The 27,948-nt window shown below is 46.0% G+C and overlaps 1 protein-coding gene across 5 annotated transcripts; it reads left to right on the top strand.

The window, feature by feature from the left end:
• Positions 1–27,948, top strand: FAM78A (family with sequence similarity 78 member A). 5 transcript variants are annotated; one of them, XM_053373589.1, is made up of 4 exons: positions 1–613; positions 2,194–3,013; positions 21,390–21,914; positions 24,995–25,191. In XM_053373589.1, the coding sequence occupies exons 2-4, from the start codon at positions 2,679–2,681 to the stop codon at positions 25,125–25,127; spliced, it is 993 nt and encodes a 330-aa protein (XP_053229564.1). In that variant the 5' UTR covers positions 1–613; positions 2,194–2,678; the 3' UTR covers positions 25,128–25,191. The 5 variants fall into 5 exon arrangements, with proteins under 5 accessions (XP_053229564.1, XP_053229565.1, XP_053229563.1 ...); XM_053373590.1 differs by lacking the exon at positions 1–613 and adding an exon at positions 631–652; XM_053373588.1 differs by lacking the exon at positions 1–613 and adding an exon at positions 752–956.

The raw sequence follows: 27,948 nt of genomic DNA, 5'->3' as shown, positions 1-27,948 counted from the left end.
ATAACGTAAAATAAATTAACTCTATACCCCCATTGCAATAAATCCTCAGCGCTTTGCAGAGCGTTCCAACGTTCGCTGGGGGCGGGAATAGGAAGCTTCGGGATGACAGACCCGGGCGAGGAGCATCTGAAACATTCCCTGCCTTGCCTTGAGAGTCTCCTTTTGCGCCACCTTGGCTGATCTACCCTTTCTGTGCCTGCCTGCACCCGCGCACACGACGCGACTGCGGGCGAGGGTCTCCCTCCTTTTCCTGGGCATGTCTTGCAAAACGACTCTCTTCGGGTGACCGGCGGTGGCCCGCAAGGAAAGAGAGGGAGGAAAAGGTGGAGGAGGAAGAGGAAGGCGCAAGGCTGCAGAGAAGATCTGAGGACACGGCTGCGGGCGAGGAGAGGGAGGAGACGAGAGCGGCGGCGGCGGCCACAGCAGCAGCAGCAGCAGCAGTGTGATCGTCGGCTGCAAGATTGCACAGAGAGGAGAGGAAGGGGGGGGGTCGGCATTGGAGGAGGGGGGAAGGAGGAGGGGGGCAACCCATGCATGGCTAAGCTTTGCAGGTGGTTCCCCCTCCCTCCCTCCTCCTCCTCCTCCTCCTCTCTCACCCCTCTGTATCGCTCAGGTGGGTGTCATTGGAGATGTCACGGAAAGCGATTATGAGGTGCGGTTGGGTCACTAAAGGCGCGATTCATGCGCAACGGGGCTTGGACGGTACCGAGGGGCTGCCGGGTTGGGCTCCTCCATCCAGCTGCGGGGAGCGGCAGTAGCAGCAGCAGCAGCAGCAGCAATCAGGAGCAGCCTCCGCCGCTAGCGCCAGACCAGACCCTCTCAGCATCAGGAGACAAAACTTTACGCAAAAGTTTCCCCCCTCTTTTTGGTCTTTTTAAAATATATGTATATAGATATATATCTATTAAGAGACTCAAATTCATCTTCCTTCCCCTCTTGGTGGGGCGTTTCGAAAAGTAAGGCATCGCGGATGTTTTTAGAGGCTTAGAAAATAAATAAGTTTTTATTTCCAGGAGAGCCAGGACTCAACTTACCGATTGTGTTTTCGACACAATCCAAGCCACTTTTGAGCATTTATAACAATTCCTCCTCGATTTCAAAAAAGGGAGACAATTGAAGCACGTGCTTCTGTTGAAATCTAGTAAAACTTTTTTAAAGTGTTTGGCTGCTGGCTAGGGCCCATATATTTTATATTTAGAAGTGACTTAACAAGGTACTATAGTGTCTGTGATTGTGACAGAGAGTTTCTGAATTAGCTGCCTTGGTGTTTCATTTTATTTCTTAATTATTTTTGCTTTACTGCCCAGCAGAGCATTCTGAAAAGGAAGCGAAAGAAGGATGGTGTGTGTATGTGTGTATCAACGTAAGGGATGAACTAGAAGGGAATAGTTCCTGGTGCTGAGCACCCATTAAGCCTGTTCCTTTCAGCTACCCTAAGGACTCTTAACTGGCTTGTTCTTGGCTGAGTTGTAGCTAAGATTTCTTGTTTAGAAATGAGGAACTTGTTTGCTGCAGTGAAAAAGAACACTGTGTTATCCAGGATTGCCATGCAATCCTAAGTCCTAACCATTGTATTCTCAGGAGTGAGCACTATTGAATTCAGTGGGACTTACTCCCAGGTAAGTGGAGGATTGCAGCTTTAGGCTGCTGTCGTATAACCACATACGTGGAAGTCAGTGAGACTTGCTTTCAAGTTGCCATGGTTAGGACTGCATTGTTACAGCGCGCTGCCATCCCCTTTCTTCCAGAGGTGCCTTTTCATCAGGTGCATGAAGTCATAAATGTGACAGAACGAGGTTCCAGCCTTCAAACGGCTGCCACGATAAATTGGATACTTTAATTCATAGACTTCTTTTTTAGTTTGATGTTTTCTCTTAACTGGGAAGAGAAACTCATTGAGTGCACCCATTTCCCTTTTCTTCTCCTCCTTCATGGATTTTTCTTTTTAAATGCAAAACAGGGCAAATTTGATATGTTAGTAAAACTTGTGTTTTATTATTTTTTGAGCTATTTATTGTGGGTTGCTTTTCTTATAAAAATCAGCGAAACCTGTTTTTTCAGAAGCCAGCATGGGGGAGGAGGGGTAGAAAAGTTCGTTATTTGTTAAAACTTACTGTTGGTCTTTTCCTTATTGTGGTGTTTTGTGTGTATGTGTGTGTTTAAAGTCTTTTTTCCCTTTTTGTTTTTACTAAGGGGAAGTTGGGAATAACTGGATGTCAGGAAGTGAAGTGAAAACTCCACGTTGTCTATGAGAAGCTGAAGAGACAGACCAAAAGGGATGGATTTATTATTCATATAGACCATCAGCATTCTGCTTTAAAAGGATTTTTTTTTTAATCCAAAGAAATCTATAAAAAGGGAATAAAAGGCCAAGAGTGCAATACAAGAGTAAATAACCAACTGCATTCGAAGAAAGGAAGGCTGAAGGGAAATCAAACAAAACCAAGATATATTTATTTGCTGAACCTGCATCTCTTTTATATACAGTTTTCCTTGCTTATCCAAAATAGTATTTATCAGACTTTTGTCTGCCATTGCACAGAAGTTTACATACCCAAAAGGCCCCACTTACAAAGAAAGCGCTGCAAAACCTGTTACTTCAACAAATAGTGGGATTCAAATTTATATCTATATGTGTATATATAGCAAAACTTTTCCCACGATGACTCTTCTATCCTATGGATATCGGTTTTGAGATAACAGATGAGGATTGTTGGCGCCTTTTGGAAATCGTGCTGGTGTTGTGGGCCATGGGCTGTATTCAGAGCATTAGCTGCAAATCAAAAGGTTTTCGGGAGAGTATTACTGTCATTGAAGTTAAGGCCTCCATCGACCCCGTCCCTACCAACATTGATGAGTCGTCCAGTGTGGTTCTGAGATACCGGACCCCGCACTTCCGGGCTTCTGCTCAGGTGTTGGTGCCTCCTCTCCCCAGGAAAGAGACCTGGATCGTCGGCTGGATCCAGGCCTGTAGTCACATGGAGTTCTACAATCACTACGGGGAACACGGAATGTGAGTGGTACAGTATCGGCTGCGTGTATTAGATTTAACTTGTTATGGTGCCTGGGGATGGGGGGGAAGGGACTTGTACCCTGCAAGGATTTTTGCCAAGGGGTGCAACCTGCTGTACAATTGGATAAGGGATGATGGCTCAGTGGCAGAACACCTACTTCTCAGGCAGAAGGTCCCAGGTTCATTCCCCAGCATCTGCAAGTAGGACTGGGATAAGTCTCTCTACTTAAAACCCCAGAGAGCCTTGTAAAAGTACTGAGCTAGATGGACCTATGGTGTGACTCAATATACAGCTCCCTGCTGTGTTTTAGGATGATGGTCATAGCTCAGTATTAGAGCACCCGCTTTGCATGCAGGTGTCCCTGGTTTGATCCCTGACTTCTCCAGGGAGGGCTTGGGCTATCCCTTGCCTGACATTCTAGAGCATGGGTAGGCAAACTAAGGCCCAGGGGCCAGATCCGGACCAGTCGCCTTCTAAATGTGGCCCGTGGACGGTCCGGGAATTAGCATGTTTTTATGGGTGGCGCTGTGGGTTAAACCACAGAGCCTAGGACTTGCCGATCAGAAGGTCGGCGGTTCGAATCCCCATGACTGGGTGAGCTCCCCTTGCTTGGTCCCTGCTCCTGCCAACCTAGCAGTTCGAAAGCACGTCAAGTTCAAGTAGATAAATAGGTACCGCTCTGGCAGGAAGGTAAACGGTGTTTCCGTGCACTGCTCTGGTTCGCCAGAAGCGGCTTAGTCATGCTGGCCACATGACCCGGAAGCTGTATGCCAGCTCCCTCGGCCAACAAAGCGAGATGAGCGCCGCAACCCCAGAGTCGGCCACGACTGGACCTAATGGTCAGGGGTACCTTTACCTTTACATGAGTAGAATGTGTGCTTTTATTTAGAATGCATCTCTGGGTTATTTGTGGGGCATCGGAATTCATTATTATTTTTCAAAATATAGTCCAGCCCCCCACAAGGTCTGAGGGACAGTGGACTGGCCCCCTGCTGAAAAAGTTTGCTGACCCCTGGTGTAGACAATATGGAGCTAGAGGAATGAAGGTTCTGACTTGGTATAAAGTAGCTTTCTACGTTACCTATCCTCCTGTCACTGGTGGCATCCTGTTTTGTAGGGCAGGTTTGTCCCTTATTATCACCCTCCCTCTAAATCCAGTGCTTCATTTCTCTTCATAAAGTCACTGGAACCTGCCTTGATACCAGGTCACAGAATGACTGCATGCCTGCTCTGGCTGTCCCTGACTCTCCAGGCTCCCAGGTCTTTCTCCTCACCTGCTCTGGGATTTGTTTAGCAGGAGATGCCAAGGATCAAATCTGGGACTGTCTGCTTGCAAAGCACTTGCCCTATCACTATTGATCTATGGCTCCTTCCAACACATTCCACCTCCCAGCTGTCCCGTCTCGTTCACTTATGTAAGAAAAAGCAATTTTGGCTGGAGGGTGTCAGTGAATGGGGCTAAAAGTGTCTTCCCCTTTCCGTTAAGGGTCAGTCCCAATCTGTATAGGTCCTGCTTTTTGGTCCTGCTGGGGTGTGATGGAATGTTGGGGGGAGGAATTGAATTCTTTAAACTGGCTTCTTCTAATAGCAAACTCAGCTGGTGAGTACCGGTGGGACTGTAGCCAAAATTGGACATGCTGAGAAACATGAGGGATAATATCAGCATGCTCAAGGAGGGGAACTAAAGTTTTGCAAATGCATAGCAAATATTTATGGTGAAATGTCCTAATGTCTTCCTCAAATAGCCCAAATAGAACCAAGAATTCTTAGTGGTGGCACAGAAGAATATCTGCTCTGGGAGAGGAAGCGGGAATGGAATGGAGTACCCTAAGAAAGGGCATGGTTGGCTGGAAGCCTGAACAGGACCACTCCCCACTGCCACCTTTTGCTGCAGGCCACATTTGTAGGTGTATATTAGCTGAGTGGCTATAATTTAAATGGCCTGTGTTTTGATCCCTTCCTGTCATGGCCACTGCAACAACCTGGCAGTGAGTTTAAGGGAAAATTGGCTTCCTGCATCACCAGTAGGGATGGGACAGAAATCAGATTCTGTTCACATTTGAAGGGGGAACTTACACTAATTAGCACTTCCTGAAACATTCTTTGAACTTTATACTTCTCCAGATTTTGCAGTGAACTGTTCCAACCAAGTAATGGGTACAAAAAACGCATACAACAGGGTTAAAGTGTGCATAAAAACACCTTTATTAGTGAAAACATTGTATTGAAAATACATTGTGTTAAGGGGAAATGGGTTTGCAAAAACTGCCCCTTAGGCAAGATTGCATAGCAAAAATGTGAATGTTTGGAGAAACGTACTCTGAAACGCTTATTAATTTTCATGAGGGTCTTTTTAATCACAAGGGGATGTGAAAAACTTAATTTAAGAATTGGGAAAAGTGAGAGAAACCGAAATGGGCGGATTCACTCATCCCTAATTGCCAGTTCACTGGCACGGCTGTCCAAGGAAACCTTTGGGTCTTTCAGTACAGGAAAAGGCGGCCTTCTGCTTGTAGCGAGTTTCCTTATCTGTTCTCACACAGGGGAGCAGCAGAGGAAGTCGCCAGGGGCCTCTTCCTCAGACTCAGAGCCTGCTCTACTCTCTGAGAGGGTCTCTTTTTAACTTTCCATGTATGCATCCGTATTCCACCCCCTCTCCCACCCCCAAAGAAGTGGGGAGTCTCTGTAGCACAGGAATCTCATTATGCCCAGGGCACAAGCAACTCTTAAAAGGATATTCCGTGTTTGTTAAGATTTAGGGCAGGCAACCCCCATTCATTCTCACAGCAGTCCTGAGACGGAGCTTAGGTACCTCCTTGCCCAGATATCTAAATAGGAAATTAAGGCCCTTCATAAATTTAAACAGTTATATTTCTTAGAAATCTGACCTCCATCCTCTGAGTCTTTAAAATCTGAAATATTTGCTTCAGTCCAGTAAGGATCATGGTACAATCTGCAAGTAAAGCAGGTTTGTTTGTTTTAAATAAAGTCAATATTGAATGCAAATGGGGGACACCTCCAGGTGTCTCTGTTTGGTCCTCGGGATTATTTCCCAGGCAACACTCCCTCCCTGGGTCCTGGGTGATTTGGGGTGCTCCTTGGGCACTTTTGGCCTGACTGGACTATGCCCTTGAACTACCATGCCTTTTGCTTCCCTGGATGGAGGCATATGCAAATCTCTGGCTTCTGAGTGGCTGGAGAGTAGCTAATGGTATAGGGCCCTTAGAAGGAGTGTGTGGCCCTCAGATGGAAAAAGCTTCCATCAGTCTAGCTACAAATGCACCATGCTCTTGAGGTGCTTTTTATATTGAAATTAAATTTATATTTATATTTAAATTAAATTATTAATACGCTGCCTCATCTTTCAGAATAGCCCCTCTCCTGCAGGGCAGCCTGACAACATAAAAAAAACAAACCAGTTAAAGCTGTATAAAGTACCAAACAACACACTACAGTGGTACCTCGCAAGACGAATGCCTCGGAAGACGAAAAACTCGCAAGACGAAAGAGTTTTTCGTTTTTTGAGTTGCTTCGCAAGATGAATTTCCCTATGGGCTTGCTTCGCAAGACGAAAACGTCTTGCAAGTTTGTTTCCTTTTTCTTAAAACCGCTTGAAGAGGTGCAGTTGCGACTTGACCATGCTTCGCAAGACGAAAAATTCGCAAGACGAAAAAACTCGCAGAACGAATTAATTTCGTCTTGCGAGGCACCACTGTATTATCAATAATAATAGCAGCAACAGCAGAACATTTCGCATCCCAGAAAAAATTGTGGCCTTTGACTCTTACACACCCTCACTTAAAAGCAGTCATGCATAAAATATTTTTAGAGCCCCACATATCTCTTAGGTGAGGGCATTCTACAGCCACAGGTCTGCCACAAATTATAATTTCTCCAAACATCAAATACAGTGATACCTCGGGTTAAGTACTTAATTCATTCCGGAGGTCCGTTCTTAACCTGAAACTGTTCTTAACCTGAAGCACCACTTTAGCTAATGGGGCCTCCTGCTGCTGCCACGCCGCTGAAGCACAATTTCTGTTCTCATCCTGAAGCAAAGTTCTTAACCTGAAGCACTATTTCTGGGTTAGTGGAGTCTGTAACCTGAAGCGTATGTAACCTGAAGCATATGTAACCCGAGGAACCACTGTACAGCAGGATCTCATTTACCCTCCTATTTTTATTTTTTATTTTTTACCTCCAGCCAAGGGTTGGGAAACCAAATGTAACCTGTTGGCCCTCACTGTCCTTATTTCACATCCTCCCTGGGTGTTTTTTTGGCCTTGCTGGGATGTGTCCTTGAAAATTATTATGGCTCTTGGTTGCTTGAATGGAGGACAGAAGGGTGGGTGAGTTTGTGTAGAAGCCAGCCCACTGTGCAGTTGTCAAATTCAAATCTTCTTTGCTGCTCCCATTTTTGTTCTGGCCCTGCCCACCACTTCCATGTGAGTGTAGTTAGAACAGAGGCACCTGTGGCTTTACCTTCCCTAGTCTGGAGGAAGGGGGCATGGCAAGCGAAGGGGGTGTGGCTTGAGGAGAGTCCTGAAAGCTGAGTGGGCCATGTCCCCATCATGCATTTACAGTACTCTTACCCCTTTTAGCAGTCATGTGCTGAGAATTCTATCTCTGTGAGGGAAACTCCTAATAACCCACAGCAAACTATTGTTGGCACCCATCTGTCTCAGGAGATGATGGAGGACTGTAAAGTGAAACCATGAAAGTTAAGTTAAGGAGCCATGAAAGTTAAGGTGGCAACCAAAATGATGCAGGCAGTGGATCAGCTCCCCTGTGGAGAAAGGTCACAACATTTGGGGCTTTTTAGTTTAGAGAAAAGACAGGTTAAGAGATGGCATGATAGAGATGTATAAATAGTGGGTAGAGTAAAGTTCTTCTCCCTATTCTCATTACACTAAAACTCAGGGACATAAGGGAGGCTGAATGTTGGAAGATTAGGACAGAAAAGTAATTGTGCATTGTGTAAAGAATTACATTTATGAAATCTGCCTCCTCAGGAGGCAGTGTGGGCCGGATCCACCAGGCTCTTTTTAATCTTCTTACACGTATGGAATAAAAGTGACTATGGAGAGGTTTGAAGGGCTACACTTGACCCCCCTGGGCCTGAGACTCGCCACCACTAAGCCAGGAGGAGAAAGGCGGCTTTAAAAAGTAGGTTCAGATCATAAGGACTTGAGAGGCATGTGGTTTCCCCCCTCAGCCACTCCCCCAACTCTGCTTCTCCCTTAAAACAGGAAGCCAATGGGGAGGGCTGCCTGAAATAGCCCTGAGGAAGTTTGAGGGGAGAGCAGCCACAATGCAAAAGAGGCCCTAAGCAAGGCTAACCCAAGCCAGTGTGCCGTCTGTCAAAATTGCACCCTAACATTGCCTCTCCATGCACAGGAGCCAACTGGATGGGCAGTTGAAGGGCTACAACTTTGGTTGCAGCTCAGGAGAGCAAGCTAGCATATGGGGTGTGCAGGGAAGGAAATATAGCTCTGTCCTCCCACAAAGAATAGTTGGGGTTTCCAGAAGAGGTCTCCCTCTTCCCCACTGCCCACGGCAGTGTGTTTTAGGTGCTTGCCTTGTTCCACCTAATGGTAGGCTTGTCTTTAAAGGCTGTACTGAAAATAATTCTGACTGCTCCCTCTTGCCATGAGAACATAGGAAGAGCCTGGCTGCTGGGTCATTCCAATGGCCCATCTAGTCCACCATCCTCTTCTCACAGTGGCCACCCAGATGCCAGTGGGAAACCCTCAAGCGAGACCAGAGCACACGAGCCCTCTCTCTTCCTGCACTTTCCACCCCTGTGTGCAAAGTGTCATAAAGAAAACATCAGTATAAGGCAACTTCCTGTGTTCATTTTCAGGCACTATGGGCGGGGGAGAGATTCCACTCAGTCGGCAGTGAAAGCCAATCTCTCAAATCCACACTTTCCAAAATAATATCAGAACCGAAACACAGCCATCCTTCCAATTTCACACTTACCCAGATTTTGTGATGCAGTTCCCCAAATAGTGAATAATATAGCATACATTATTATTATTATTATTATTATACACTGCATTTTTCCCGATGGGACTCAAAGCGGCTCACAGATAAAAATAGGAACCGATAAAAACACAGGAAAAAAACATTAAAAAATAAACATTGATAGAATATAAAACTATACACATACATAGCATTCATTATATTAGGTGGAAATTGCTTGCAAACATGTGCATTAGTCAGAACTGCATACCAAAGTGTGTTTATTAGGAGAAATCTGCATGGAAATGCCATCCAATTTCCATTAGGATTTTTTTTAAATTGCATATTGCTGCACAAATGTGGAAAACGGAAGATTGGAAAAGTGAGAAACACGGAGAACTGAAATTGTTAGACCCCCTCCATCTCTTTGCATGAGAAAACAAAACAGTATTGAAAACATCATCACATATAACCACCCCGATACTAAGCAGAGCTCAAATAGTAATGATTTGCACAATAAAAAGGACCCAGGGGTGGGGGAAACTCTTATGCAGGACACAGCAAGGAATTCCTTCAGCAGCATGTTGAGGTGGGCAGCTCTGGGGATGTGCTTTTTAAAATTATTATTGCAGTAAAAGAATGTGCACCCCACAGGCAGAAAAGGGATGACAGGGACTTGGCAAGCGTAAACTATAGAGGGAGCAGATGGCTGCAGGGCTGACCGCTCTGACACTGGCCAAATCTTGGGGGCTGAGCATTGTGTGTGGGTGAGAGGATAGATGGAAATGTCACATTAATAAGAGAGAGCCACTCACTTGCTTTCCCCAAAAAAGAGGACTGAAAGAAGGGAAACCGCTGTAGAAGTGAGTAAGCTAGATAAACAGAAAGAGGAGAGAAGGAATCAAGTTGTAAAAAAGCTACTTTGTCCTAAAACAGCCTTGCAAATCCACACACAGAGTTTCTAGTCCTCAAACAGCCAAAAGGGCCTGTTTATACTTATTCCCCTTCTGCTATTCATGTTGATGCATTGATCCTGTTTATATCCTGTCTTTCATTCATCATAAGAGCAGCCCTGCCTGGTTAAGTTTTTCGTTTATTTCATTTCATTGAATTAACTTAAGAAGAGGCTGGCTGCTGAATCAGGCCAAAGGCCCATCTAATCCAGCACCAACCAGAATGCCTTAATGGGAAGCCAGCCAGCAAGTAGGACTTGAGTCCAACAGCACTCTGCCTGCTTACGATCTCCAGAAACTGGTATACAGAGAGGCATGTTGCCCTGACAGTGGAGGCAGAACACTGCTCACCCTTGACCATTAGCCCTATTGGCTGGGCTCAGTTGGGGAGTTTACATCCAGCTAATCTGAAGGGCTCATGAGGCCCTCAGTCTTTCAGCTGCTGTGCCAGCCCAGATCATTCAGATGCTTTCTGTTTTGGGTGTGTATATGCCATCGCTGGGGAAGTATCCCCAGTGATCCAGAGTGTACTGCAGCCCACATCCTGGTGTGCTGCCATTTCGTGAGCTGGCCCTTAAGTTTCTCACAGTGGACCAGAAGGGTCTTGCTTCTCCATTAGTCACAGCCTTGGAATCAAGCTGAAATATTGGAATCAAGTATGGCTCCCCTTCTCTGGCTTCTGCCTGCTTCTCACTCAATTCACACACACTCTACGTTGCTGTTATCTTTCCCACTGCCAGCCAGTTGTGGAAAGGAGACTGATGACAGTTCTGGGGGCTATTAACTTGCCAAGAAACTTGCCTGACTAGTTAAATAATGGAATCCTCCACTAGATTCCACCCCCCCAGGTGGAACTCACCAGAAACGAGTTCCGGCACCTCTGTGGTGCTTGGGGCTGGTTGCTCCCCCTAAAAAAGTCTCAACAATCAACAACTTTAGTTCCAGCACCTCGTTTTCTTTTTGAAAAAAAAAGCCCTGGCAGTTACCCTCTTATTAGAAGATCCATTCCTCACAATGTAGGATTAGGGCCTTATACTGTGGTGGCAAATACCCTTTCGAATTCCCTCCCTTTAAATATTAGACAGGTTGTTGTCTCTGTTGCCTTTTCAGCGCCTACTTAAGACCTTCCTTCCTTCTTTCCAACAAGCCTTTTAAAGCTGAGCTTTTTCCCAAGTCTGCACATGTATTGCAGTTATTTTTAAGAAATTATGTTTTAACAGTGTTGTATGTTTGCCACCCTGGGTTCCTTTTGGGGAAAGGGCAGGAAGTAAATTTAACAAGAAAAATAAGTACATAATAATAATGTTCGTTCGTTCGTTAACAAAATTTATATACCACTGGATTGTGGTCAAACCTTTAAGCAGTTTACAAGACTGCTTGTAAAAAAAGAAGTTTAAAACATTTAAAAATAAAATTAGCAGTAAAAGAGATTAAAACAGGTGAACATCTATGTATCTGGACAGGCTCAGGGCTTTTTTCCAGCAGGAACTCACTGGAACTCAGTTCCTGCACCTCTCAGGTGGGTGCCATTGCCATTCTAAGAGAAAAAGGGAGGTGTTCATGGTGAGTTCTGGTACCTCGCCATGAAAAGCAGCACTGGTTAGGGCGGCTAATTGTAAAAGTGTAAGCGCTGTGGGTTAAACCACTGAGCCTAGAACTTGCCGATCAGAAGGTCAGCAGTTCGAATCCCCTTGACGGGGTGAGCTCCCGTTGCTCGGTCCCTGCTCCTGCCAACCTAGCAGTTTGAAAGCACATCAAAGTGCAAGTAGATAAATACTGGCTCCGGCGGGAAGGTAAACGGCGTTTCCATGCGCTGCTCTGGTTTGCCAGAAGCAGCTTAGTCATGCTGGCCACATGACCCGGAAGCTGTACGCCGGCTCCCTCGGCCAATAAAGCGAGATGAGCGCCGCAACCCCAGAGTCGGTCACGACTGGACCTAATGGTCAGGGGTCCCTTTACCTTTAAGGCAAAGTGAACACGAAAATGCTGACTTTTTTGTGAAAACTGTTTTTTTAATAAAATAAAATAAATGACAAGGTCATATGGTAACACAGCAAACTGAACATACGATTTTAAACAATGAGAAACTGCAATGCTCAGATTTTCCCACTCGTAGGCTCACCTGAGCTGTTTCTTCTGAAAGGTTCAGAGTTGGTTCAAAGTTCCTTCTGAAGGAGGGTAGGTTCATGACCTAGAAACAGCTACAATATTGGCTGCTACTTAGCACTCTAAATACAGGAGATATTCCTTGCTGGATGGATGGTTGCATAAGGTTTGGGAGGTTTTAATAAGAGTCAAAGGTAATATAAAAATATAATTATATAAAATTGTGAGACAGGTGTGTGAAATTGGGTGTCATTTGGATTCCTTCCCTTTCCTTCTGGAATGTGTTTGGATACCATCTGTATATGATAGTTCAATCTCTTTATAATACGTCTTTCCCCCTTCCCCTTTTACAGCTGCCTGCCCCAATTATTTGTATTTGATATGCTTTGTAGTACAACAAAGCAAAATATTTAAATGCACTTTGGATGAATGCTGCTTATCCGTTCACTATGCATGTGCCATTTCTCAGGGGAAAGTCTTCCCCAAAGTGACTAATACAGTATAAAAGTTTTAGAACTAAAATCTTGTAGGATCAATCCATACCCAAAACTAAAAGGAGAGGATTAGCTAAAGCAGCATATTTGCCCTGTTCACATCATAAAAGCATGATCATAGAATCATAGGTTTGTAGAGTTGGAAGGGACCCTGAGGGTCATCTACTCCAACCCCCTCAAGGCAGGAATCCTGCCCACAGCCATCCCTGGGTAGAGTCAAACCATCAACCTTATGGTTAATAGCCAGACTCATTGACCCATGGCGCCATGTTGAAATATAAGAGCTTTTAAGGTCAGTTTAAAAGCTAAAAAGAAGGGACCAGATTTACATTCCTTCTTTGAGAGGTAGATCCACAGGAACAGGGGCCACCACCAAAAGGCCCTGTCCCAAATCTAATAGAGATTGATTATAAGAACCGGAGCAAGCTTGTATGTGTGCTGGTGGTTCTTCAGGGTATCTCCCTTTAAACTATAAAAACTATAAATGGCAAGAGTGCAGGGACCAAATGAGGCCCCGAAAGCCTATCTGGCCCTTGGGACTTTTCCCAATTCACACCCTCACCTATAGGTGCTCCTGTCTGCCTGGAACCTCTGGCGTCACTTACCAATGACATGTGGCCCCAGGAAGGCTGACCATGAGTGAATGTGGCTCTCCCCATCTCTGATCTATGACTTTAACATAAGTACTTCAAATTGCTCCAGCCTGGCAGACCTCAATGTTGTGAGGGGAAGAGCCGTAATTTTGTTTCTCCTTCATCCCTGCGCTCTTTGCCCATGTTAAGATTTTGTAATTGTTTTCGGAAACTTTGGTGTATGTTTCATCACCTGGATTCTGGCCACGCAATCAATAGCGCACTTTGGTTTACATAATTGTACTACAGGAGTACAATATATGTGTTAATGAGATTACTTGTGAAAAGTGGAGCTAACTTAGCAGGATACTTACGAAAAGCATCCCCTACTCCAAAAAAAGAAACTATTCCCAAAAAATTCACGACATTGTAATCCTATGAACACTCACAGAATCTCGCTTGATGTGTGCTTGCTTTGATGAAGGCATGAAATAGCCTAGCGAATTACATATTTTGTAAGCAATTCAAAAAATACAAACTTCATGCACATCCCTACCCCTGACTATAGGCAATGTTGCCTGGGGTGGATGGGAATTGTAGTCCAAAACATTTGGAGCCCCCCAGTTGTGGAAGGCTGTGGTGTGGACAGTACGCTGTCTAGATGGTCCAATTATCTTGCAGCTTTCTGTGTTCATCCAGAGGTTAGATTGGGGCGTAAATTTGATTCAGTCTGCATTTAAAGGAGAACCTACCTAAATCACACTTCCCAAAGAACGCACGTACTGAAACATGGCCATGCATCAAAGTTCAGTATGCTCTTGATTCCCCCCCCCCCAGTGCAGTTCTCCAGCCAAGTAATTTATACAAACGTGCATATACTAGGGTAAAGTGTACTTTAAAATACATTAAGATGCTGGAGATTGAATGAACTACTGCAATTGCATTTCACCCTTGGCACTAGACAGATGGGCGATGGGTCGTTCGTTGGTCACCATGTGACCAAATGGCAGATCTTATTGCTTCCTATCAAGTGATTTCTCTCCCCCACCACACACTTATTCTCCTTCCTAAGATTTAAAATATATATATTCAAACCGTGTCTGCAGCATTCTGAACCTGAACGGAAACAGCAGGTTGAAGCAGAAAGTAAAACAGGAGAAGAAACGTCCTACTTATAACCTCCATTCTTCAGTGTGTTGGCAAAAATTCTGCCAGCTTCTGAGGGTGTGTGTGTCTAAGTGCTCACAATTACCCTGCTCACCTTTCCCATCTTAGCAGACGGCTGAAAGGGAAGCGTTAGTTTCTAAAGCAGCACTAGGAAATCTGAAACCTTGGGGCCACATGTGGCCCTAAGCTTGTGACCCTATATGCATGCTGAAGCTCTTTACAAACAGATTTCTAGAGCTCCCACCCTGGTGAGTTTTAGTCCAAGGCACTTAGGACCAACCCTACTCTTTACTTCTAAATCCCAGGCATGCAGGGGCTGGTGATGGTTGTGCAGTAGCAAGGCCAAATACCCCCCCCCCAAAATGCTCAGGAGACCTGCAAGTATTCCACTCATTTCAGGGCAAATCTAAAATAGAATTCATGGCTTAAACAGAACCCTGTCTGTATCTTAATCCCATTTCTATTAAATCTCTTGAATGGCTTTTTAAGGGGGGGGTGTTGCATTCTGTCTGCCCAAGAGCTTGTGTCTATTTGGTTCACAGCCTCTCTGCCCTGCTCCACCCACTATGAAGTGCAGTAAGGCAAACTGTGGGGCTGATGTCTGGCACAGGAAAATCTGCGCTTTTATACTACCCGCTTGGTCTCTTTGTAGTATGAAGCAGAGGTGAACTCTGGCCAGATTAGACAAGTCTCTGGTTTTAAAGGTTGCTATTTGAAAAGCGACAGGAGATCATTTTAAGCAAAATGGCAAGTACATTTGTAGAATAATAGGGCCAAAGGGATTGTGAAGAACAAAATTGCATGGAGATTCCCCGCCCCCACCCTCCTGTGTTCTCTGTTGTGTTTCCTTAAGCACAAAACCTTCCCCATCTGAGAGATTACATTTCAGAATGGCAGAAATGCCAGGGATGGATTTGGTGCTTGTATGTTCTCAATGCCGCAAACACTAAATCTGCAATCCTCTTAAAAACAGCAGACTCCCTGTTGTCCCTTGTGCGAGAGAGATGTGATTGGAAAGGAATAAGATTGCGGATTTCATCTAGGTTTCCTCCATTAATAGCTTTGCTGAAGGGTTCTGTGTAACTCAGAAAGCTTGCATAGTTCTACATGAGAGATGGCTGCCATACTTTTTTCTCCCTCTGCCCCCGCCCCACAATCTTTGGGGCTGGACTTAGTCTATGGATTGCTACAAAGCTGAGCCAGCCCTTTCCATCTGCCTTTGCCCTTTGTTCACAGCTTATAGTTGATTTTAACCAAACTGAATGAATGAATGACCACCACCATCACCCCAGCATCTTTAATATCTCCCCATAGAGAACCATGGTAGACACTGTAGCACAGATGCTTGATAGACATGAGGCCTATTGGTTTCTTTGGGGAGGCAGTGGTAGGGGCTGGTGGATTCTGATGCTTCAAGGACGGAGCTTAGCAGATAAGCGTATGGGTTTAATAAAACCTCCCACCCACCCCCGGCTCCATCCACAGATGAGGTATTATTGGCCAACACCCCAATCTCTATGAGCGATGCAAGATTCCAGGGGTTCCAAGTACTTACTCAGGGTCTGTGTCCCCTTTTGGGAACGGGGCACAGCAGAGACTGTGGTGTTTTTATAATATACAGTTTATTTACACATATTGTGGTACCTCTGGTTAAGAACTTAATTCGTTCTGGAGGTCCGTTCTTAACTTGAAACTGTTCTTAACCTGAGGTACCACTTTAGCTAATGGGGCCTCCCGCCGCTGCCGCGCGATTTCTGTTCTCATCCTGAGGTAAAGTTCTTAACCCGAGGTACTACTTCTGGGTTAGCCAAGTCTGTAACCTGAAGCATCTGTAACCTGAAGCGTCTGTAACCTGAGGTACCACTGTATATGCAAACTGAGCCTTTGATGGAGGGGTTCACAGTATCAACACCCCAAAAGGGTTTTGTTTCTCCCATAGCCCCAGCCTTGCATTTAGACAGGCATCCAACATTGTGCTCTGCCTCTGTGGCGTTCCAGCTTGCTGCTTTACTTCTAGGTCACATTACCGCCTCCAGCTTCTAGCTCACATAACAGCTAACTCAAACCTCTCTGCTGTAAACTCTGGCTTTATCTGTCTCACAAAAGCCCATTATCCTTTGTTCTCTTAATGGCCCAGAACTCAGTCACTCACCTCAACATAGGAAGCTAGCCTGGCTTCATTAGCTTTTAACATTTGCTGCATCCAGGGATTTGAGAGGTCTTGCAACCAGTTTTAACACCTCAAGCCTTCATTAAATTCTAACACTTTCTAGATCCAGGAATTTAGAGAGATCTAGATTAAGTACACGGGATGCGGGTGGCGCTGTGGGTTAAACCACAGAGCCTAGGACTTGCTGATCAGAAGGTCGGCGGTTCGAATCCCCGCGACGGGGTGAGCTCCCGTTGTTCGGTCCCAGCTTCTGCCAACCTAGCAGTTCCAAAGCACGTCAAAGTGCAAGTAGATAAATAGGTACTGCTCTGGTGGGAAGGTAAACGGCGTTTCTGTGTGCTGCTCTGGTTTGCCAGAAGCGGCTTAGTCATGCTGGCCACATGACCCTGAAGCTGTACACCGGCTCCCTCGGCCAATAAAGCGAGATGAGCGCCGCAACCCCAGAGTCGGCCACAACTAGACCTAATGGTTAGGGGTCCCTTTACCTTTACTAGACCCTTGGACTCAAAACCACGAATTTTACAATCTTGCCTGTATCCTCTATATGGCATTGTGTTGATGGCCAATCTTCAACCAGACAAAATTCTGTTGCCTCTATTCAAGTTAAACAAACCCTGGAGGGGGAAAAACCACTCAGTGTCTAGAAAGAAAATTAGGATTATGATTAGCCTAGGATTTAGAAGGCTGTAAAACAGGATTATTATTATTATTATTACTAAATCACTTTTGCAGCCATCTTTATTTTTTAAGCATGCAAAATGCATTGGAAAGCAGAAAGCAGGGAGACGGGGAAGGAAGGTAACAGACAGTTGGGAAACGTGCAACTTTTTATGTGGGAGAAAGCTCTGTGGATGCACCTTCCCCTTAAAATCTTCATAGGAAAATATAATCACCCCCCACTACTTTATGCAGAGCTTTCTGTGCTGTTACAACATCTGAACCGCCACCCCATCAATTGCCACCCTCTTCTCATACCTATTTGTATGCCAGACAACCAAGGTGCCCCAGTTGAAAAAGGGACTCAAAGCACCACATTTAATGTGGAAGCAAAGGGTCAGGCATGAATGTGGGTATTGATTAAACCCTGCTCCATTCTGTCTTAGCTGATTTGTCCCTCTGACCCTAATATTGCTCATATTAGCCTCCCCAAACCTGGTCCCCTCTAAGACATTGTTGAACTCAAAACTCCTATCGACTCCAGGCAGCAGATTGGGGATAATGGGAGTTGTAGTCTTACAGCCTTCCCTAACCTGGTGCCCTCTGATTCTGTTGGGCTCCCGTTAGTCCAGCGTTGTCAATGGCAAGGCATGATGGGAGTTGTTGGCCAGCAACATCCAGAGGACACCAGTTTCCACCACACCCAGAGTTCCCTGTGAAGAGGGATTGGTTGTTAGACAACTCTGAGCCCCCTTAACAAACTACAGCTCCCAGAATTCTTGTGGGGAAGCCATGACAATTTAAAGTGGTATGATACTGTTTAAAATATATGGTGTGGATGTGGCCATACGTTGACTGGTTGTCCAGGGTGTCAGACAGAGAGGGATCTTGCTTCCTGCTCCTTTTAACTGGATTTGGTGGGGATGGAATGAACCTGGGAACTTTTGCTTGCAAAGGGTAGGTTTTTCCCACTGAACTATGGCCATGCTCTCTTGCAAATCGGCCACTGGTGAATATAATAGCTGGTTTGAAAGAGATAAGGTCATAGGAAACACAGGAAATTGCCTTATACTGAGGCCAATGGTCCATTTAGTTCAGAATTGTCTATCCTGACCAGCAGTGACTCTCCAGAATCTCAAATGGGAGCCTTTCCAAACCTTACCAAGATATGCCAATCGGGATTAAACCTGTGATCTTCTGCATGCAAAGCAGATATTCTGCTACTGAATTGTTGTCCTTCATCTAAGTGTCAACAAGGCTCCAGTTCCCATGATTCGAACCTGGGACCTTCTGCATGCACAGCAGATGCTCCGCCACTGAGCTGCAGCCACCCTCAGGTGAGACTGAGTCAAGGACAACAGCTGGCAAGGGGTATGGGATGGACTCTGTGTGTGTATGCAGTGGACTTTCTTGTCAGCCATAAAAAGGGCAATGAAGCCCCATTCCCTTCCTCCTGCTGAAATTTGTAGGCGGATTTAATTGCTTGCGAATGCCAGTATTAGCCACGTGCAAGGCGAGCGAGGGCCCCGGGGGGTTGTGCAAGTTTCCTCCCCATAGATGCATGTGCCAGAACGTTTCCTGTCAGCCTCGTACCATCTGCTTTTTACGCCTCCCCTTCCCTTCGGTTTCCTAAACAGCGCTCTGCCGCGCACTCGTTTCCCCTCTTTCATTGCGAAAATCACACACAATGGGGGTGGGAGGTGGGTGATTTGCCATACTGGCTCAGAGTGATAAGCCTCAGCCTGTTCCGCAGGCCTCTTTTGACAGCACCAGGCAGAGAGGTGGAGTATAAATGTTTCTAATAAACCAAGTAATTAAAATAAGATTTAGGAGACTTCTTTTTCCTCCTTCCTGCATTCCTCCAGGAATCCCCACTGTTGTTTTTTATTTTTCTTTAAGTTGAGCACCCTAATCCTTTCCCCAATAAAGAAGGGCCAAGGCCCAAAACAGCCCTCAGTGCCAGCAATGGGGAACCTGTGGGGTCCTTGTTATTGCTGAACTCCAACTCCAATCGTCCCTGGCCATTTGCTACCATGCTGGCTTCCAGGAGTTGGAGGCCAAAAACATCTGGATGGTCATAGCTGAGGTTCCCTATCGCTGCTGTCCACCTTGCAGTGCTTCTGTAATATCTATTGCAGGGCTTCGGAAACCTCCATGTCCACCCATTTGGCCCTGTAGCCTATTCCACCCAAGCCCATGCCCTTCTGTCCTATGTAAAACGCCAGGTGCAGTGGCGGACCTTGACGTCTCAAATTTCAGTGGTGCCCTGTGCAACGCCAATATGCGGCACCCTGTTGGATATTGCAGTTGCAGCGCCCCAGATGCTCCACACCCAGTGCAACCACACTGGTCATGCTACCCTAGATCTGCCTTTGCCAACTGCAGTCCAAGTAAAAAGTTGAAAGGGTGGCAATGCACCGCCCACCAGCTTATCTGCAAAGCCCCGTGCCCAAGGTAACACTTTGGAAAGGGCTTCCAAAGGTCACCTGATATCATTGCAATGCCAGGTAATGGGCCAGTCAGGTGGCTTGCCTACCTGCTGAACTTGGCCGGTGATGGATTGGGGAGATAATCCCCTGCCCTTCCTAGGCCTTAATTTCTGCCTGAAAATAAATAAAACCAAACCAGATTAATAATAATAATAATAATAATAATAATAATAATAATAATAATAATCCTGTCCCCAAAGGGGTCTGTCACTGGGGATTTTGAGACAGACAGATGGGCACACACGATGTGACAGAGAGCAGACATCTGCTTTCTTACTGTGATCTCTGATTCACCCCCCACTGGAGAAAGTTGGATGAGTATTTCCCCCCACCCCACCAAAAAATCCTCCAGGCTCTTCTCAGTCCTGTGGTAACCCCAGACGTCAGCTTCCCATATGCTAAGAATTGCCCCATAGCCCCTTTTCCTCTGTCAAGAGAGCCTGTGCTCAGTTAATCTTTTGTGCATCCTGAGAATGAGATGGTCAGGCTCCTTCTTACAGGACATTTGTGGTTTGACAAGACATGGCCTTCTGTGGGAGCAGAGAAACAGCAACACTCGGGATTTTGCGGCAGGGGCTATGGCGGCGGCGGGGGGGGGGCAGGGCCATAGCTAGGGGGTGGTGTGGTGGGCCGCTGCCAGGGGTGCAGGTGTTGGGGGGGCACAAAATCGGCTAAAAATATGTCCATAGATACGTCTATAAATAAAAATATTGATTATTGCCTCATAAGGAAAGGTTTTTAATAGAGGGTGAATTGAATGGGTAAAGGGGGGTGGGTTGGAGGATAGGCAGAAAGAAGAGCTCATTTGTCCGTGGCTAGGGGGCGCAATCAGGACAGTTCTGTCAGGGGCGCAAGATCACTTAGCTATGGCTCTGAGGGGGTGGGAACTTTCTGGACTACCTTTTGAAGACCACAACTCATTGGTAGGCATATCCTAAGGCAAAAGTGGCTGAGGAATCACAGCAAATTTTACTGGAGTACCGTTGGTTTGCTGGCTGGCTGGCTGGCTATTTATTTATTTATTTATTTATTTATTTATTTATTTATGGCACTTAGATTCCACCTATTCTTTCAAGGAACAAGATACTGTGCATGGTTCTCCCCTCACCCCCCCCCATTTAATCCTCAAAACAACCCTGTGAGGTAGGTTAGGCTGAGAGACAGTGGCTGGCCAAAGGTCACCCAGTGAGCTTCATAGCTGAGGGAGGATTTGAACCCCATTCTCCCAGGTACCTCAGTCCCAAGGCCCAAATGTGGGCCTGCAGGCCTCTCTATATGGCCCCTGAAGACTCTCCCCAGGCCACTTGGCTCACTGGCCCTGCTTTGCATGCTTTTGCCTGGCTGGAATGTGCCCTTGAACTCTGGATAAAAGCTTCTTGCTTGCCTGGAAGGAGGACACAGAAGGGTGTGCCGCTCTGTGCGTAGGGTGGGATTAAATAAATCTTAATTAATAAATAAATTTTAGAAATCAATTATTGCAGCCCATTAATTGATAAAATGCTGAAGTGCTACAGACTGGAATACAGTGGTACATCAGGTTAAGAACTTCTGGAGGTCCATTCTTAACCTGAAACTGTTCTTAACCTGAGGTACCACTTTAGCTAATGGGGCCTCCCACTGCTGCCGCGCGATTTCTGTTCTCATCCTGAAGCAAAGTTCTTACCCCAAGGTACTACTTCTGGGTTAGCGGAGTCTGTAACCTGAAGCGTCTGTAACCTGAGGTACCACTATACAAGATTCGCAAGTCTTCCCTGCAGGAGAAACAACGCTCATCTTCTCCTTTCCTTTCCCTCTCAAATGCAGGTCAAGCTGGGAACTCCCAGATCTCCTCGAGGGCAAGATCCAAGCGATCAGCGACTCGGATGGGGTCAATTACCCCTGGTATGGGAACACCACAGAGACCTGTACCATCGTGGGGCCCACTAAGAAGGAAGGGAAGTTCAGCGTCAGCATGAACGATAACTTCTACCCAAGTGTCACCTGGGCTGTCCCAGTGAGTGACAGCAACGTGGCCAAGCTCACAAGCATCCACAGGGATCAGAGCTTTACTACTTGGCTGGTTGCCACCAACACAGCCACCAACGAGATGGTCATCCTTCAGACAATCCGGTGGCGGATGAAGCTGGGCATCGATGTGACCCCCAGCAAACCTTTGGGGCACCGTGCCAAGCTGAAGGAGCCCCATGCCCAGGAGCAGCCACAGATCCTAAGCAAGAACGAGCCAATACCACCTAGTGCCCTCGTGAAACCCAATGCCAACGACGCCCAGGTACTCATGTGGAGGCCTAAGGACGGGCGCCCTCTAGTGGTGATACCTCCAAAGCATCGGTAATGAGACCCCCTCTCTCTCTAAGTGTGTCCAGCCTCACGGGGTGGATTGGGAGGGGTGGGGGCAGAGAGAGGAGGAGGAGGAGGAGGAAAAAAACCGCTTCATATTTAAGAAAACATATTTAAGCAAAAAAAACCAACCAGATGCACTTTTAAAACTCATTTGACAGAAAAGAGAAATAATAATAATAATGCAACCATTCTACCTTTTCCCGTCGGAACGGGTCTCACTGTGCTAGAGACGCTCAACAGGAAGGACGCTCCCCTCAAGAGCATGACGGGGTGTGTGTGTACGTTTGTCACCAGACATCGAATTTCTAAGGGAGCGAACAAATCAATGTCCACACACTTGATTTCCAGCTTTGTAAAAGTTGCTTTTTTCCTTCCTTCAGTTGTTGTTTTCAAGTTCAATCTCATTAACTTAGCTTGGATCACCTGAGAGAGAGAAAAAACGAAAAGGTTTTTTTTAATATATATATTAAATGAGGGAGGTTTTATTTTTGAGATGGGAGGAGGAAGAGAGAAAATTAATTTTATTTAATTGGGAAGGGGAGTGGATGCAGATGCAACAGAGTAGAAAAGAAAACAACAATTTGTTTATTTCTCCTCTCCCTGGATGATGATGATGATGATGATGATGGGTGGGTGGGTGGATTTTTTGTTCTTACAGAGATGATGTTCCAAATTGCAAACACAAGTCACGCGGCCTTATGTAGATTTTACTTTGCATTGCCAAACCTTTGCCTTAAGCTGCATTTTTTTAAAAAGCGGGTAAGCGGGGCGGGGCGGGGGGGATAAGAAAGCAAGCAAGCAAAGAAGGCTCCTTTTTTCTTACTAGATATTAGAGTGAGCGGGGGGGGGGGAGATGTTTTGTTCTGGAATGAAAATGAATCATTGAGCTTGTATCGCAACCAGTTGCTAAAGGAGGTTGCCATCTTTCCCCCCTTGCTTTTGAAACAAACTAAAACTACACCAGCAGAGATTCTCTTGGGACAGAGAGGCGGTGAAGGAAACTGCACCTGCTTAATTTCCACCTGCCTGCTGCTGTTAGTAGTGCAGGGACTCTAGTTGCTTCCACACTAGCCCTTCTTTCCCCCTAAAATTATCACCCTATGTTTACTCAGTTCTTACAAATTGCATTCCTGTGTTGCCTCCGATGTCAGTGCTACTAACATTTCAATGGGTCTACTCTTAGTAGAACACAGTTAGAGACAACCCTCTGTGCATCTTTTTCAAATCTGATCTGTAGTGGGGTGGGGGGGTCTCTATTTTTTTGGTAATTTTAGGGCTTGTAAAAAAGACTTTTCAGGGACGTGGGTGGCACTGTGGGTTAAACCACAGAGTCTAGAGTTTGCCAGTCAAAAGGTCGTCGGCTCAAATCCCTGCGACGGAGTGAGCTCCCGTTGCTCGGTCCCTCCTAGGTACAGCTCCAGCGGGTGTTTCCGCGCACTGCTCTGGTTCGCCAGAAGCAGCTTAGTCATGCTGGCCACATGAGCTGGAAGCTGTACGCCTGCTCCCTCGGCCAATAAAGTGAGATGAGCGCCGCAACCCCAGAGTCGTCCACGACTGGACCTATTGGTCAGGGGTCCCTTTATCTTTAAAAAGACGTTTCAGGGCTCCTCCTCTTAAATTACAAACTTCCTGTGTACAGATTCACCCCACTTTATTGCTTTCTGTTTAGTTCAATGGAGGGATATTAGCAGTCCCTTCACTGCCGAATATTGTCAGTTTCTGATCCTGTGAACAGAGGTGCTTTAAGTATGCATTGCCTCCCATTTTAGCCCCTTTTTATTTGTATAGAGCAAAATAGACAGTACTATTTTTCTACATAAAAATGATAAGAAAATAATGAGAGGCAATCAGTCTTTAAAGCCTCCCTGCTCACAGGAACAGAAATTGGCAATGCAGGAGAACTGTATTCAAGAAAAAGTAATATAATGGGCTGAACCTGCCAGCAGTAAGCTTTTAATTAACAGTTGCGGGGATCTTTGTTTAATGAGTCTTTCTTCTGAACAAGCATTACAGAAGGTTCTTAGCAATGGGGAGTGGCATTGCTGATCTATTTAGTGTAATATTAAGTGCTGTGCAGAACCACCAGTTTAATTTTACTTTCTGCACAGTGTGGGAAAGAAATGCACCAGCAGCACTGAAAGCAACTAGTGTGGAAGCAACATTTGCTTGGGGGGAATTGTATTTTTCTATGTCATGGAGGGAAAAATCTGGTTTGAGCCCCCCCCCCCCAAGTAATCCTCCCTAGCTTAGATGGGGATTCTGTGACCTGTGCAATTGCTGCGAATTGTCTGCCTTCCCTTCCAGAAGCAAGAATTTTAGCTCCAGAACGGGAAGCCGTGGCTCACAGCTTCTAGGATCAGGCGTGGGGAACCTTTGACCCTCCAGATGTTGCTGAACTGCAGCTTCCATCAGCCCCAACAAGCATGGCCAGTAGCTAGGGTTGATGGGAGTTGTAGTTCAGCAACAGCTGGAGGGCCAAAGGTTCCCCACACCTTTCTAGAAAGAAAACAGAGTACCAAGCAAGGATAGCAGGAAGTGATCTGGGTGATGTTTTACTCTGGATTCTTTACTTCCTTCTCCATATCCAACCCTCTTTCCTTTGGGAGGGTCTTCAGGGTAGCGAGAAACAGTTGTATCCAACTAACTCGGAGTAGACCCAATGGAATTAATGTACCTAAACTAGCCATGCCCATATTGAAAATAATTTAATTTAGGGGCAGAGCTGTAACTTACTAGGGAAACACATGCTTTGAACACAGAACCTTTTGCGTGCAGTCTGTGGTCTGGGTGCTTATTGTGATGGCAAAGACCTCTGAATGTAACTTTTAGGAGCTGCTGTTGGTCAGAGTAAGTCCTGGGCCTGATGGACCAATTGTTTTTATTAACATATATGAAATTGGTCACAATGTCCATTAATTGCAATGAGTCTACTCTGAGATACAATCCATATGAAATATTTTAAGCAGTGGCAGGGGTGGGGAGGAGGAGGGGAAGAGACTCAGTTTTGAAAATGCACAGGCCCCAGGACAAAACTTCCATGACACACCGTTTCTTTCTGGTATTCACAGGAACAGGACTGTTTTCCCCTCTAATGATACGGGGCAGCCAGCGTTCAGCACGGATCACTTGGGATCGGGGCAATATAGGGGTCCCTTCTTCACCAAAGGGGGAACCCAGTGTGCCGTTTGGTTTAAAATTTAAAAAGAAAAGGAAATGGGGAGGGGAGACCACATTTTCAACTCAACATGCAGGATTCTAAAATGCACACTTGTCTGTTTTTTTCTGAAAATAATAGTTCTCTAAGTAATGGTGTGTTTGCACTAGCAGATTACCATCAGATGCGCTTACTGCTGTTGCTGGATTTGACCCCTGCTGCTGCTGCTACTGCTGTAGAGTTTGCACTTGGCAAAGGGGTAGTTTGGTGTTAAATTATTGCTGGGAAAGCCTGCAAGTCACTCATCTGCTGTTTTTCCCCTGCAGGGCATGAAAGAGATGGTGCAAAACAAAATAAAAACAAACCATCCAACCACCCCAAAATGCATGATTAAGAGTTTACCTGCAGAAATATTTGGCTAGTGATTCCTTTTGAAAATATACATGTTCCCTCCACCACCCAACATATGGGGGTATAGCCATAGTTACTGCCCTCCGTTTTCAGAACAGGGGTAAAACAGGAGTTGTTTACTCCTGATGGGAAGCCATTTCTTTTCCAAAACAGGACAGAAGTGACACACTTTTATTGTTGCAGTTAGAAGTGGGAGTTTACCATTGCTGCTTAAAATTTCAACAACCAGCTATATATATATGAGATATGGATACTTGTCTTGAGAAACCACACATTCAGAATCTAGGGTGTGGGTGTATTAACCTAATCCATCCAAACAATTCATATTTGGCGGCAGTTGGCCCTAAAGCTTGTTTTTGATCAGCCAAATCCCTCACTCCTGTATGATCTGTAATCAAGCCAAGGAAATTAGACAGCTGCTACTTTTGAAGGTCACAGCTATATAGCACCAAACGAGTGTGCAATATGCTACTCAGAATGCACCAGTCACTGTGCCTGCATGAAAATGCTTACAATTACTTACAAAATGCCCAGAACAAGAGTCCTGAACATCTCAAGGCATGGGCTGATTCTCAGGCAAGGGTAATATACTCACAGAGTTATTAAAATAACAAAGCACCACTACAGTTCCCAGGATCCTTTGGGGGAAGGGGAGCCACAACTGTTAAAAGTGGTAAGAGTGCTTCAGTTGCACAGTGTGGATAAGCGCAAGCAGTGGAGGCTGGTCTGTTAGGCAATTGGGGCACTCCCACACCAGTCAATGCCCACTGTCACTGCGCTGCCTTCTTGCCTACAACCAGCCCAAGGGGTAGACTTGGCTGTTGGCTTCCTCCTCCTGTTGCCCTTGTAGAACTCAGCAAGGAGATGGATGGGGCGGGGCATCATAATTAATTGGCTCCACCTCTCATTGGTTCTGGACTGTGGCTCTACCTACTGTATGGGCTCACAGCCTTCTGCCCCACCAGCTCAGGCTATGAGAAGATGTTGCTCCAGCAAGCATCAAACTGAGATAGAACAGCATCATCTCCCTCCCTGCTGCTAGTTCTTCTCACAGTGAGCGGTGCCTTTTGAGTTAAAGGGCCACAGCACACCCCATCAGTCTTGGTGCTGCCAACAGAGCAGGGGAGACTCTGGTCTCACTGGGGCCTCTGTGACGAGGTCTTTTAAGCCCAAGGATGGCACCATTATATCTTCAGGCTGGGGCACAGGCATTAGTAGGTTGTCTGGCAGACATGCTTCTTGGTCTCCTCTGTCCTTTCCCTTCTGCTTTGGAGTCCTCACCCTCATATCCCTGAGGACAAGGAATCTGATGCCAGGGTCACAGAATCATAGAACAGCTGGAAAGGACCCTGAGGTCCACCCCCTGCAATGCAGGAATTTCAACCAAAGCATCCATGGCAGATGGCCAGCTAACCTCCACTTAAAAACCTCCAAGGAAGGAGAGTCCAGCGCCTCTCATGGGAGTCTGTTCTACTGCAGAATGGCTCTTATTGTCAGAAAGTTCCTCCTGATGTTTAGTCGGAATCTCCTCATAACTTGAATCCATTGGTTCGGGTCCTACCCTCCAGAGCTGGAGAAAACAAGTTTGCTCCCACTTTCATGGGAAAGCCCTTTAGATATTTGAAGGTGGCTCCCTGATATCTCCTGATCATACCTCCTCTCATCCTCCTCTTATCTGGGCTAAACATGCCCAACTGTTTCTCAAACGGCTTGGTTTCCAGACCCTCAGTTGTGACACTGAACAGCTTTCCCTATGAAAGTGATTGAGAATACTTGGAAATAACAGCTGCATCTTAGTAAGCTGCCTTCTACTGAGTTGGACCATTGATCCATCTAGCTCAGTACTGTCTACACTGACTGGCAGCAACTCTTCATTGCCCCAGGCAGGGAACTTTCCCCAGCCGTCACCTGGAGATGTCATTGGGGATTGAACCTGGGACCTTCTGCATGCAAAGCACATGCTCTGGCACTGAGCTACAGCCCTTTAAAAAAAATTCAGAGAGGAGGCTGCTGCTTTTGTCTTGCTGAAGTGGCTTCCCAGTCCTTTCTGTTTCTATGGGGGATGTCAAGAAAGCAGACTCCCTCCCTGTTAAAGCCTTCTTATTCAGCTGTTTTCCTCAACCCTGCTGCTTTAAGGGGGGAGGGGGAGGGGGAGGCGCTGTCACGGACAGGCTTGATCCAACACAAAATGGGTTGTGTCTGACAATGACTGGCTGGACTGAGTTGCTGCCCTCAAGATGAATAGAACCACTGGTGAAGGGGTTCAGAAGGTGGGGTGTTGGGGGGTGTGGGGGTAAGAGGGTTGTGTGAGATATGGGAGCTGATACTAATGTTCAGTGCTATCTTTCTAGAAAAAGAGGTGTCAGAACTCACCATGAACACCTCCCTTGTTCTCATATAATGGAAATGGCGCCCAGCTGAGGTGCTGGAACTGAGTTCCAGTGAGTTCTGGCTGGG

Source organism: Podarcis raffonei, chromosome Z, assembly GCF_027172205.1.
Source record: "Podarcis raffonei isolate rPodRaf1 chromosome Z, rPodRaf1.pri, whole genome shotgun sequence".
Lineage (NCBI taxonomy): Eukaryota > Metazoa > Chordata > Lepidosauria > Squamata > Lacertidae > Podarcis > Podarcis raffonei.
This window is presented reverse-complemented; position numbering and strand designations above follow the sequence as displayed.